Source organism: Xiphophorus hellerii, chromosome 14, assembly GCF_003331165.1.
Source record: "Xiphophorus hellerii strain 12219 chromosome 14, Xiphophorus_hellerii-4.1, whole genome shotgun sequence".
Lineage (NCBI taxonomy): Eukaryota > Metazoa > Chordata > Actinopteri > Cyprinodontiformes > Poeciliidae > Xiphophorus > Xiphophorus hellerii.
Window position 1 is genome coordinate 10,931,353 of NC_045685.1, and position 12,682 is coordinate 10,944,034.

A 12,682-nucleotide genomic window follows, 5' to 3' on the forward strand; every position below is an offset into this window, starting at 1 on the left:
AGTTACATTTTTACTTCATTAAACATTGAACCAGGAACAGAGTCTCTTCACTTCCCTCACCGTCAGATGGACTCCGACATGGTGGATGTACTGAAGGGACTCCATGGTGCTTTTCACCAAACCTGCACAAAACAACACATTCAGATGCAAGTCAAGAAGAATAAACACGATAACAATACAAGTTTAGACTGTATTAATGTCTCTAAGTACCTGAACTAAAGAACCTGCCTAAAAATATCATGGATAAAGGGAAGGTGAACTAAGCACTGCTTCAGTCAACACCTTTTCTTTGACTTTGGGTTTGTGTTTTATGATTAGACTGTTTGTTTTTCAAGTTTTTATTGCAAATTAATTAAATAAATCTATGGAAATAAAAATAATAAAAGGTAACCAAACAATAAATATAGTATGAGACTGTGTTGAATTAAAATCTATTAGAAATGGTGCTGGATCAATCACTCAATCAATCAATCAATCAATCAATCAAGTTTATCTGTAAAGCACATTTCAGCAACAAGGAAGTTCAAAGTGCCTTACATCATAAAAACGCAAAAATACAAATTCATAAAAGACTAAACACAGTCAACAATTGAGAAAAACAGTAACAAACATTATATTTCAATAAATGCCATAATCAAAATCATCAATGCATGTGCACTGGGCGTAGTTCTTTTCTGAATAGACATTTAAAGCTATATTCTGTGTAGCTTCACAACAAACATCTCAAGAAACTCCACAAACAGATTCAGTTCATGTACAGAAATTAAAATTTAACTAAATCCAATCATAAATCACAAAGTCTGTTATATATTTTCCAAATTGATCTTAGTTTTAAAGCAAAGCACTGAAATTCAGTTTGTTTACCACTGGTAAATAGTGTTATTTCTAAGGAAGTTTTAACTTGTTTTTTTATTTATTAAGTATCATGTTGAATGTGAAAACCACAGGAAGTAAAAGAGATGATTCAGCAAGTTTAGGAGAAATGTAATATGTGTTTAAATGATTTTCCCCCCTCAGACGTAGCTGCAGCGACAGACTTCAGTATATCTGCATCTGGCTTTCAACAGATTGAATTGCATCAGTCACCTAATATTATCATAACAAACATTTAGTCTCAATGTTTTACATGTGGTCAATATATTTTGATATTTTTACAAGTAATATTACAGTAATACATTTGTGAGAGGGATAAATAAAGTAGAATCCAATTCAATCATGTCTAACACACATAACAAAAAGAGAGCCCCTATAATAAAGTTTATATTTGTTTTTTTAATAGTGTTTTTTAATTAGTGTGTTTTTTTTTTTAGGTGAAACTGGTATACCTGCAAACTGCTCCACCTGAGAGTCTTCCACTTCATAAAGAAGCTCATCATGAAGCTGTGCTAAAAGCCTGTAGGAACATAAAACAATCAGAAACACATAAAATACTATTTGCTAATCAACAGTTACCGATGATAGCAAAGCAGTCTTTTTCAAATAAACCAGAGTGAATGCGTCAGTACAGCCATGTTTACTTTGCACATTGCTAAGCTAACACATGATGAGACTAATAAATTTGGCGAAAGCTTCAAGTGTGTTTACTCTAGCTGACTGCTTGGCAGCAGCAGTCAGTCTCAGCTAATTTAGTTGGCTGGGGAGCCTGAGAGTGTTGTTTCTGTGTTCTGGTGTGAAAGACTCAGTCACTTCTCCAGTGAGACAACAAGACCACCTGGAGGCACACGAAGCTAAGATCCTATGTACATATTACTATTGAGTCTTTTTTACAAATAAAAGAAAGCTAATACAGAGTTTGATTTTTATTGTTGGTACCTGGCAGAGAGCGAGCTGGAGGAGGAGACCAGGTTAAACATGGTGATCATAGCCATCTTACAGAGATCAGCAGCAGAGCCTGGATTTAGATAAAGCACACAAATACACCTGTCTATTCTCAAAATAAAGCAGGAAACATTCAAAAGTCAAAGAATGTTTTTTTCCTTTGTGCTTAACAGACTATCAGTTAAATACATTTCAACTTTCCTTCAACACTTGTAGACTTCTCCAGACCTGGGAAATACTTTTATGAAATTCAGGACTTTTACAGATTGAATATGAAACCTGCTGCCAACAGATGGAACAGAGTGGAGCTGGTTCTGACCGGTGGTAAAAGTATCACAACTCCTACCCTGAACCACAAAGTTGACGGCCTGCCTCTCAGCCTGCATGCGGATCCCCCAGTCTGGGGAGCTGATGTTGGGAAGGAGACGTCGGCGTCCCATTAACGACACCACATAACCTAAAAAACAAAACCAAATCAAACACTAACCATTTTATCAGTAATGCACACATTAAACATGGTGTTCCCCTGAGCGGTGAGTGATGTAGAGTTAGAGCAACACATTATTCTTAAGGAAGACAATCCGTTTTATTAGAAAACTACCCATAAATCTAAAAGCAACAGTTCACAAGAATTTTCTAACAAAATTCAGTAATGTTTTCTTGCACTTCCTTAATATTTTAGAGTTCCAAAATAAAATATTTATTGCCTTGCAAAAGTATTAACGTCCACAGATTTTTAAATATGTTTAAAAAAAATTTTTTTTTAAATAAACATATACATAATTTAAACATTTACAAAAGCAATATAAACGCAGTTGCATGCATAATTATTCGACCTTCTTAAGATGAAAATGATTTGATTGAAACTGGTTGCAGCTCTATCTGTATGTTTAGGTGAACCTCCTCTTCAGTCTGCAACTGGTTTTTATACAAGAAACCAGTTCTGTAGACATGTATTCCCACTAGGACTGGACAATAAATCACAAATTTATTGTTTTTATTGCAACATCACTAAACTGTGTGGGGTGCAATAAATATGAGTTAATATTGTAAATACCATGCAATCAGGCTCTCTAACTCTGAAATATACGTGGTGAAAGTTGTTTAATGCAACAAACTACAAGTTGTTTTATTTTTATCTCAAGTTATATTATTATCACAACATTCACCAACATCATCACATATTTTTCTAAAACTGTGCAGGCTTAATGCCCATAGCATAATGCTGCCACCATGTGTAACAGTGAGGATGGGATTTTCCATATAGGCAAAAAGTTGTTATGCATAACACATGGACAGACACATTATTATATACAATTATGCAAAACCAACACATGCTGGTACACATGGGTGACTAGTACATTCCACCAATCTGAACAATAGATGAGGCTTTCCACCTAAAACCCTCCAGTAGCCCTTAGTGTCAGCTAAGCCACCCAGGACATGAAACCTGAATGACCTATGAACACAATCATCCTCAAAAACATCCACTATTCAGTAAAAAATACGGTGCAAAACAGGGAGCAAAAACCACAAATCTGCTGCTCTGCTGACCTCTGGCGCATACATATGACCTTTCCCAAGGAATGTGATCGTTGTTCTGGGGCCCAGTAACTGTGATGTTTAGTGAGTGTTAGTAAAAGAATATCACAGGAAGTGTTTCTGTAGGCAGACAGGTGTGACCCGAGTCCTGCTGGAATGTGTTGGCAGCCCCTGATGTTTTTACTTGCACAGAAATGTAACAAAAAAAACAAAACATGTCTTTTCTTTTTTCCATAAGGCTCTTTGGATGGTTTGAACAGGAGTATTAATATCTATCTACATGTCTATTCATCCATCCTGGTGTCTTTTTAAAGCTTGAGATAAGGTAAAAGTAGAATACAGCCTATTACAGTAAATATTTCATTACTATTTAGTTATATAAGCCAAGATGCTGAGAAATGATTTCAGCTTTTTTTCTAATTTCTTCAAAGTCCTGTTCAGCCATATGATGAAATTGGTATCAACATTTTAGCACCACCTGTTAATAACTAACATGTAGAAATCCTTGTGCTGTATCTTTAAACTGAACAAGTTTTAGTTTTTCTAAAACTGTCTCCAAAACTGATCTGTTCGGCATAATCATGAAGCGGCTAAAATCTTTTAGAGCTGCTAAAAGCACAAAAAACGATTAGGTCGTTTCACAGCCTCCAGATGTCTCCAGTCTGTTTTTATGTGTTTACAACAAAGAGTTTGAAGACTCTAGCTGAAGTCTTCGGGACTTTAAAGAAAATTGAAAGAGAAAATCCTCCCTTTGAAAACGATCTTTGGCATTCTTAGAGGTGATGCTGCAGCATTTATCCAAAGAGCTTTGATGAAATTTGCATGATATAAAGAGCAACAGTGATCTTATTCACGGCAGTGGTTTTAACTCACTAACATCAAGGCAAAAAAGTCAAACAGAATTTAAAACATGACAACATAACAGCACAAAAAATGCACCTGAATGAAAATCAGTAAACTCTTATGGTATTTTTGGTCACTGCTTTGCTTTCTTACCTTCTCTGTCAGCTGTTACAGCTGCATTGTGAGACAGGGCTCACCTTCACACTGCCCTTTAAAATATATTTTCAACAAATATGACAGCAGCTGAGCCTGCATCGCTCCCCTCATCTCTGCTTACCCTGCCATCATCCATCCTCCTAGACAAAATATTGCCCTATCAGGTACCAACTGTAAATGTGGCGCAGTGACCGAAATGCAGGAGCACAAATTATTTCCAAGTCCACACAGTAAGACAGCCAGACAATTTGCTGTCAAGACTTTAATTCTTCTGCCATGCAGAGGACCGTTTTATCTTCATTTTCAGGATGGGATAAGGCTGAGACAGGAAGTAGAATTTAAAAATCAGTGACCAATGAGATAAAATAGAAGTAGAGAGCAGATTCAAGGTGAAAATAAACCCAGCAGAGTTTCTGAAGCTGAAGGTTTGGTGAATTATCGTTCACCTGAGAAGGCGCAGGCCTCTCCGATCTGTGCACAGCATTTCATTACAGCACATCGATTAGGGAGCTGCCTCCGGAGAAAGAGGACGTGCAGCACGAGGAATTGGGGCGTGTCACTGCTGACGGGCTGTGTTGGGTGATGCAGCACCGGTCTGCGTGACTGCAAACCAGTGTTTGAAAAAAAAAAGAAAAGAAAGAAAAATAGATGACATGAAAAGTATCTAAAGCTTTGATGTTAGCCACAAAACAAGTTTTTTTTCCAATGCTTTTCAGAATTCATTAACAATAGTGTTCCATTAAAACACTGTTACACAAATACTTTACACTTTCTCAGGAAGGCAAAAGGCGTATAAGTAATAAACTTGAGACATTGAGCTGCTTGGCCACAGACTGACATTTTAACCAAAACTGTTTGAAATGAATTAAGGGGATCCAGATGTCACAAAGCACAAGTTTGGTGCATTGTGACATCATCATGCTCCATGTCCACTCTTGGCTGTGCTCAGTGAGGGTTTAAAGTGCAGACTTCACACTATTTTGTGTGAGCATGTGCAAGTCAGAGGTGTGCTGCGCTGGCAGTTCAGTCAGAATATATAAATAAAGTGTCCCGTCGGAACCATCAAACCCTTCCCTTCCAACCCTCCTTCTTGAAGCACCCTTCAAGTATTGACCCGAGGCAGTTTGTCTCATTCCTGCCAATGCGAGCACATCCTCCTAACTCTTTAGCCAAACACATCCAGAGAGATGTGCATGTAAAAAATTCAGAGAGCACCCCAACTGTCAACAGTGTGTTTAATCAACACGCATACAGCTATTGGACGAAGACAGCTTCTGTCACTGTCACTACAGTCATGGGAAAAATCCACCAGGATTCAGAGACTTGGAGAACAAGCAGAAATATCTGAAAGCAGCTGTTGCTATCCTATTGTGAAATACGTTTGGTCCCATTTGTCTTTGAACAGCTCTGTTAGTGTTTCAAGAAGGCCGAGGTCCAGTTTTAACTGGGTTTCTGCGGTGTCACCACCTCAAAACAAAATGGCATATTACTGTACATATCTATAATATATAAATATATATATACAGTATATGCATATATATGAATATGTATGATGTCTTTCCTCTTTTAAGCGGAGATGTAAGATAAACAAACTTAAAATTTTGATAACGTGTTGTCTCTGAAAAAGACCGTATTTAATTTTGCAGCTCTACTGTGTATTCGTCCTACGACACATTTGTTTCAGTATCAGTTTGTTTTCGGAACACATATTTAATAACCTTGATGGTAAAACAGTCCGACCTTGCTTGTGACTCTGCTGGATGGTTCTCTGGATGAACGCCTGGACTTCTCTGTAGGTCTGGAGGAAGCTGTCCTGGAAACGACTAGCCTGCTCAACGTTCACCCCCAAAATCCCTGACAGACGTTCACGGCCTACACAAAGTAACATGATGTGGGATTAGAACCGGCTATTGTAAAACACAAAGTCTATTTAATGTATTCACTGTTAATAGATGCATGAAATCTATACCATTTTCTCAAACACTCAAATTACTAGTAGTGAATTCAGATTAAAAACCAAAAAAACTGACCTTATTTCTCTTGCCTGTTTCATTTTGATGTATTTTTTATTGTGCTTGATCAGTCACTAAATATAAAAAGCCCTGAGGTCCCTTTGGTATAGTTTTTACTGTCCTTTCCACAAGAGCAGCTTTAAGAGGAGATGATAAAGTGTGGCTGGAAAAATGCATTGTGATACGTGTACTGTGTTGAGAATAAAGAGAAATCCATTAATGATTTAATTATTATTATGACTGGCTTGTTAAGTGGATAAGAACGTGTTCTAAATGTATTGTTTTCAGACATTTTTGTTTATTCATATTGAGATATCCACTGTTATACAACTTTGTTGTATCTAAAAAGGTGTTTGATCCAACAAGGTTGGATATAAAAGTGAGGCCTTTACTTGGGCCTGTTGTGCTTTGTGTTGCTCTTGTGCAGGGCCCCACATTCCTGCTGAATGAGGTCAGCACTGAGGTGAACTTTGACCTTCATTACTGATGCCCTCTGTGCTGCTTGCTTTCACACCTCTAGCACCGCTTTATATCTCCTTTCCTCCTTTCTTTCAATTTTCCTGCCCTGTATCTGACGCCTTCGTCCCTGTTTAACTGTAAATTTGAAATGGAAAAACTACTACTGCCTTTCAGATGCGCTCATTCAAGAAACACACATAAAAAGGAAAAACATGCAAGTTCAGTCAAATTTAATAAAATAAAACCTGAATATGTATTTGTCCTGTTTAATAAGCAGATAGTTTACCTTTGACTGACCTCCTTCATGCCACTTTGTTCACCAGCATTTTTGCATTGCTCGACTATTTTCTGACCTATTTGTGTACATATGTCTGTGCATGAGTCCATAGCGCTGCTGCTGTTGTGCCCCTCCTCCCTGGCCTGATTGTCTCATGGAGAGAGCTTTCCTTGGTATTTAGTAACCATAGCAACGCACCCCTCCATAAAGAGCGGTCTGTCTACGCTGATCAGGATCTCCTCGAGGGCTCCTCCTTTTGTGTGCCTGTACTGTTCCCCACTCACCTAAATTATGAGCAATAATCTTCTGCTATTGCGATTTGTTGTACTATTTTTCAACAAAATATGATAATTTATGCTTTTTTTTTTATATGTTCATCTTATTAGTTTACAATTTAAGATTGCTGTTTTTTCAAACTGTTCAGACTATAAGAAGTTGAAATGCGACAAGTGCTGCCTTGCAATTTATTATTTGATTATTCATTGGGTGTTCTTTATTAGATTTATTATCGCTTTTTTAAATACTTTTTTTATGTGGCCCTTTTTATTCATTTACAAATATATTTATTATTTTATTTATGTATTACTGCAAATTTTTTTGCTAATTTGTTTTTTTGTTGTTAATGCTACTTAGCTTTAACTTAGTTGTATGCTTCAAGTCCAACAAAACTTTTACTTTTTACACCCAGCTGCCATTTTAGTGCAACACGTTTGGAACAAACTAAATTCTTTCAAAACAAAACCCAAAAACCAGTGATTATAATAGGCTACAAGCTGTTTTGACATGTGGCTCTAAAACTTTAATATATCAAATATTTACTGACTCAAAATGACAAATCTGTGCCTTGGTGTTTCTTGTAGCTGACAAACACCAGAACTTGGTATTAAAACAGTAATCTAACAAAGATGGTTACACTAACTGGCAATAAGTCAGTGGTGAAACTAGATGTTGATGTTTTCCTGTTCGTCCATACGAGTACATGTTCAAGAAAACACACACATTTTAAATTACCATTCATATCTTTTCACTTTGCTTTAAAGAGTCTGTATTTCTGGTAATCTCTTAAGGTTGTCTGGCTCATTAGTCTGTGAAAGATTTTCTTTACACTTTGGCTGTTTTCATAAATGTTATGTTACATGTTCTTCCTGATTACATAATACATGTGGTCTTAAAAAATCCTTCAACCAAACTTTATTTTTACAGCACTTTTTATACTGTCAAGTGTAGAAAATGAGGACAGTGGATAAATAAAAGCTGAAAAAAAGCTGCACTCTATGAACAGTAAGAGACGGTTGTGACCAAAGAGAAGCATGATTTTTCATTTGGTCATCAACTGTCTGCCAAGTTTTCAGCAAAAAGCTCATTAAGAATTACCTTAATGCTGTTGCTAAAATACTACTGTTGGGTCAAAATTGTACTCTCTTTGGTATTTTCCAAGCATTTCCCATCTCTTTATTTGACTCTTTTCATGTTCTTCTTTTATTTCTTACTGTTATTCAGACAGTATTTTATTTATTTTGGACCAAACATTCAAGTGAATAGCAGGGTGCATCTTTTATTTACTCTTATTCAAATGGCGGTATGTGCTCACCTGCTCCATAAACCACCGAATATACGATGCGTTTGGCATGCTCCCTGTCTTCAGGAGTCACCTCATCAACACCCACCACTTTCCTGGGTGACAGAGATCAAGAAAAACACCTTTACACTTTGTTATAACAAATAAAAGTTTGATCTAAAGTCAGTGTTGAACATGTTTAAATACAGCATAAAAATATATATTTTAACCCTGTTTTCCAATGGGTTTTTGTTTAATTTAGACTAAGCCTGTCACTAAGGATTGTCTAAACTAAATTACTGATCATTTTTCCCCAATAGAGCTTTGGAACGTGACGTCACTGCTCTAGACGTAGGGATATGAGCGTCATCTTCAAGAGTCATAAACATAACCTACAAAAACAGCTGTCTCACAGATACTTTGAATCTAAGTTACTTAAAATTATTTAAACTCCGGAATAAAATTTGTTTTGGTCTGTGGCCTTTAAAGATGGCGCCGAGCGACTGCGTGAGACGTAAACGTCATACGCATAGGTTTCCTTACATTTCCTTAGCCTTTGGTAGAATTGATTTTTAAACTGTATGACTTCGGTCAAACATTTTAGTCGTCCTTTAACAAACTTCTCACAATAATTTGGTGTAATTTTGGCCCATTCCTCCTGATAGAACTGGTGTATAAACCCAAGGCATTCAGGTTTATAGATTGCCTTGCCAACACAAGATGACCACTCCAAAACATTGATTCTGTTGTCCTTAAACCCTTAAGCCATTTTGTAATCAATTTGACCATATGCATATAATTATTGTCTCTAAAACTTTAACTTACTGGCTGACATTTTCAGATGTTGCTTCAGTATTTCCACATAATGTTCATTCCTCATGATGTCATCCATTTTATGAAGCTCATGCACCAAAACAGCCCCACAACATGATGCTGCCACCACCATACTACATAACAGGTGATGGTGTTCTCAAGTTTGCGAGTGTCCCTCTTTTTCCACCAACTGTAACAATCATCATTATGGCCAAACTGTTCAGCTTCAGGTTGATCAGAACAAACAGCATGTCTTCAAGAATTAAAGTCTAGTTTATTTGACAATAAAGTTGTTTTTGTGTTCATTTTTGTCAAGAAAAACGGCAATTTTCAGTTTTCTGACATTGCACTATAAAGATTCTGGATTTAAAATTTGATGGTATATTTGAAAAAGAAAACTTAAACTTTTGTGGATCATGGTTGATTTTTAAAAGCAAAAATAAAAAGAAAGAGAAAAGCAGGACTTAGCTGTGTGGAGAAAGTTATATGTGGACAGCATGCAAATACACAGAAGCTGTGGAGCTAAAACAGACATAAAGGACTACTAAAAGTACAGGAGGCGTGGAGATGGACATGCAGTGACAGTTATGTGATGCGACTCGGAGAGAGCCGTAGTACTGTGGATCAGACAGGATGCAATGACACGTCTGCAAAGTGGCATTTCTGAAGGGGCTCATGAGAAACTGCTGTCTCTGTTCAGTGCTGACAGACAGCCTCACACACACACACTAAATTATTGGTGTGTCTGAAGGTCCTCAATGCTCCAAGGTTTTCAAAAGCATAATCAAATCAAAAAATCCCTCTCAGGCCGTCTTTCTCATCACCCATATATGTTCCTCTGTTTACTCGCCTGTTATATAGTGACTGACTGGGAGTATCGACATTTAAAGTTGAATATTTGCCCCCCTGTTGTGCATCTGGACCAAATGTTCATACTAGATTTTTATTGCCCCCTGCTGGGCAACGGTCCACAAGTCACTGGTGTTGGACAGTAATTTTGGGAGATTATTTTTTGTTAGTGCCCCTGGTAGAGATGCTTTGTCTAAAAACTAAAGATTTTCATTGCAGTAGCAATTATTAAATGACTTGTTTAGAAACTCCCTGGTACCAGACTTAATGACACCCTTAATATATCCTCTAAAATGAGTGCAAATGACAAATTTTTAAGGTGATCCAAGTAAAAGGGATTTATTATTTTGTCAACCTTCGACTTGTTCTCCTGCAGGACAAAAGAGAATGCAACAGCCCCTCTTCAAAATAGGAAAGACATGAGAAAACATTCAAATAAGGCAGATCTGATTTTCATAAACCAAGAAAAGGCTGGAAGAAAATAGTTAATTATCCAAACCTGCTTGTATGTGTAGTAAAAGCAACAATTAGATAGTCAAAAACAACTGGAGCTGTTGCAATCTTTATAGTGCAATGTCAGAAATCTAAAAAATGGTCATCAGCAATTATTTCAGCAGAAAATGTTCTAAACCAACAACTTTTAAACATCTTCTAGGATTCAACATGTAGAAAAGGTGTTTTATGTGATCATTTACTTCACGTCTGTCTTGAGAGAGAAAGAATAGAAACAAAAGCTAACTCAGCAAAACATAACATAAGGCCAGACAAAAGGAAATCAAGAAGTGAGAGAAAGAAGAGCAGATGATGTGAACTCTATACGAGAGGAAACTTTGTGCAGAAGAAGAAGCTCTGACTGAGTAATCCCAGCAGAGCTCAAATGACACCAGTTAACATGCTTAAAGGTGAAAAGAGTGTAAAGCCTGAATAGGGCTGTTAATGTGGTAATCTGCTTAACTGGTCAGTCAGTGCTGCAGAGGCGTCTGAAACAGGAGCATTAATTTAACACGTTACTGACGGGCAGGATCAAAACGATAAACCCAGCGAGTAAACACCACACACATACAGCGATAGAGAGGAGGAGAAAAACACACCAGTCGTTAAAATACATCAAAAGCAAAACAATGCAATCACCAGGGTGACAATCCCAGAGGCCCCCTGGGCATGGAAACGGAGGCAGTTGGCGTGGTCGTCATGGCAACAAGGCGATTAGCGTTTGAAGTGAAGGAGATGGTGAGTCCGAGAGAAGGAGACTATCAGAGACTCCCTGCGGTGTGGCAACGGTCACCTTGGCAGGGGGATCAGGGTGTGCGAGAGTGTGTGAGGGAGACGCACCACTGAGAGGCCAGCATGGTGAAGACGTCGGCCTGCGGGTCGGTAAAAATGCGGAGCAGCTCCGGGTCCGAGGAGAAGTGAGCCAGCAAGCGGAGCTCCACCTGGCAGAAGTCTGTCACAAACACAAACCTTTCAGTTACTACCTTAAAGTTGTGCAGTGGTGTGTAAAAGTCTAAAGTCGTCACTCATTCCCTTTGTGCTTTGCTAGTAAGGAGCCAAACTTTCTTGTAATCTCTTAAAAATGTCTTTATTAAAATTTCTTCACGTTTTCTGAACATTTTTCAATTTTTTTTGGAAGAGTTCCTAATCTTTCACACATTTCCTTTCTTTTAAATAACCATATGGATGAAGAATATCTCTAAATACCAAACAGCTCATAAAGAGGACCACAGCAAAAACATCTGTCAGGTAAATAACTATTAAAGATCTTGTAAAACTTGGGTGGAAGGACAGAAATGCTAAGATGCTCTGAGAGATGACGATGAGGTGAAAGATAAGGAAAAAGATACAACTGGCTCTGGCTGTGCTGACATAAGCGAGCAAGTTTCTAAAGATACCGTCTTATTAATATTTGATGAGCTCCAGAGCACTTCCCCCGAGCCAGCCTGGCAGTTCAGAAACATATTGCTGACCAGGATGTGTGGATGAGAGAAAAAGAGGCAGCTATAAAGAAAGAAAAACGATTCATGTCCAGTACGATGCGGGGTGAAATGACACACACAGAACATGTGAATACATGATCTTGTGAAAGCCTGAGGCCTGATTATACCTGAAACTGTCTCTATATCGATCCAGATAAAAATAACTGACTTCCTGCAAACGCCTCTAAATACCGATCATTAAATCTGGGGCAGATTAACATCAAAGCTAATATATTGAACTAATACATAACTAAATGCTTTTTTTATTGGAATAAAGTTTAAAAAAAAAACACCAAACAGCAAGTAAAGAGGTTTAAGGTACAGTTAAATGAGTTGAATCTCATTTTAAGGTTTGTCACCATCGTTAATATTCATCAGAAAG

The 12,682-nt window shown here is 37.4% G+C and overlaps 1 protein-coding gene across 1 annotated transcript in view; it reads right to left on the reverse strand.

The window, feature by feature from the left end:
* poln (polymerase (DNA directed) nu) overlaps positions 1-12,682 on the reverse strand; it is a 48,606-nt gene that overhangs the window by 3,549 nt on the left and 32,375 nt on the right. Inside the window, exons 18-24 of the mRNA XM_032583981.1 lie at positions 11,660-11,771; positions 8,699-8,781; positions 6,100-6,231; positions 2,165-2,275; positions 1,813-1,891; positions 1,326-1,393; positions 61-122 (exon numbers count right to left, since the gene is read on the reverse strand). Coding sequence (XP_032439872.1) covers positions 61-122; positions 1,326-1,393; positions 1,813-1,891; positions 2,165-2,275; positions 6,100-6,231; positions 8,699-8,781; positions 11,660-11,771 — 647 coding nt within the window. The remainder of the gene's footprint in view (positions 1-60; positions 123-1,325; positions 1,394-1,812; positions 1,892-2,164; positions 2,276-6,099; positions 6,232-8,698; positions 8,782-11,659; positions 11,772-12,682) is intronic.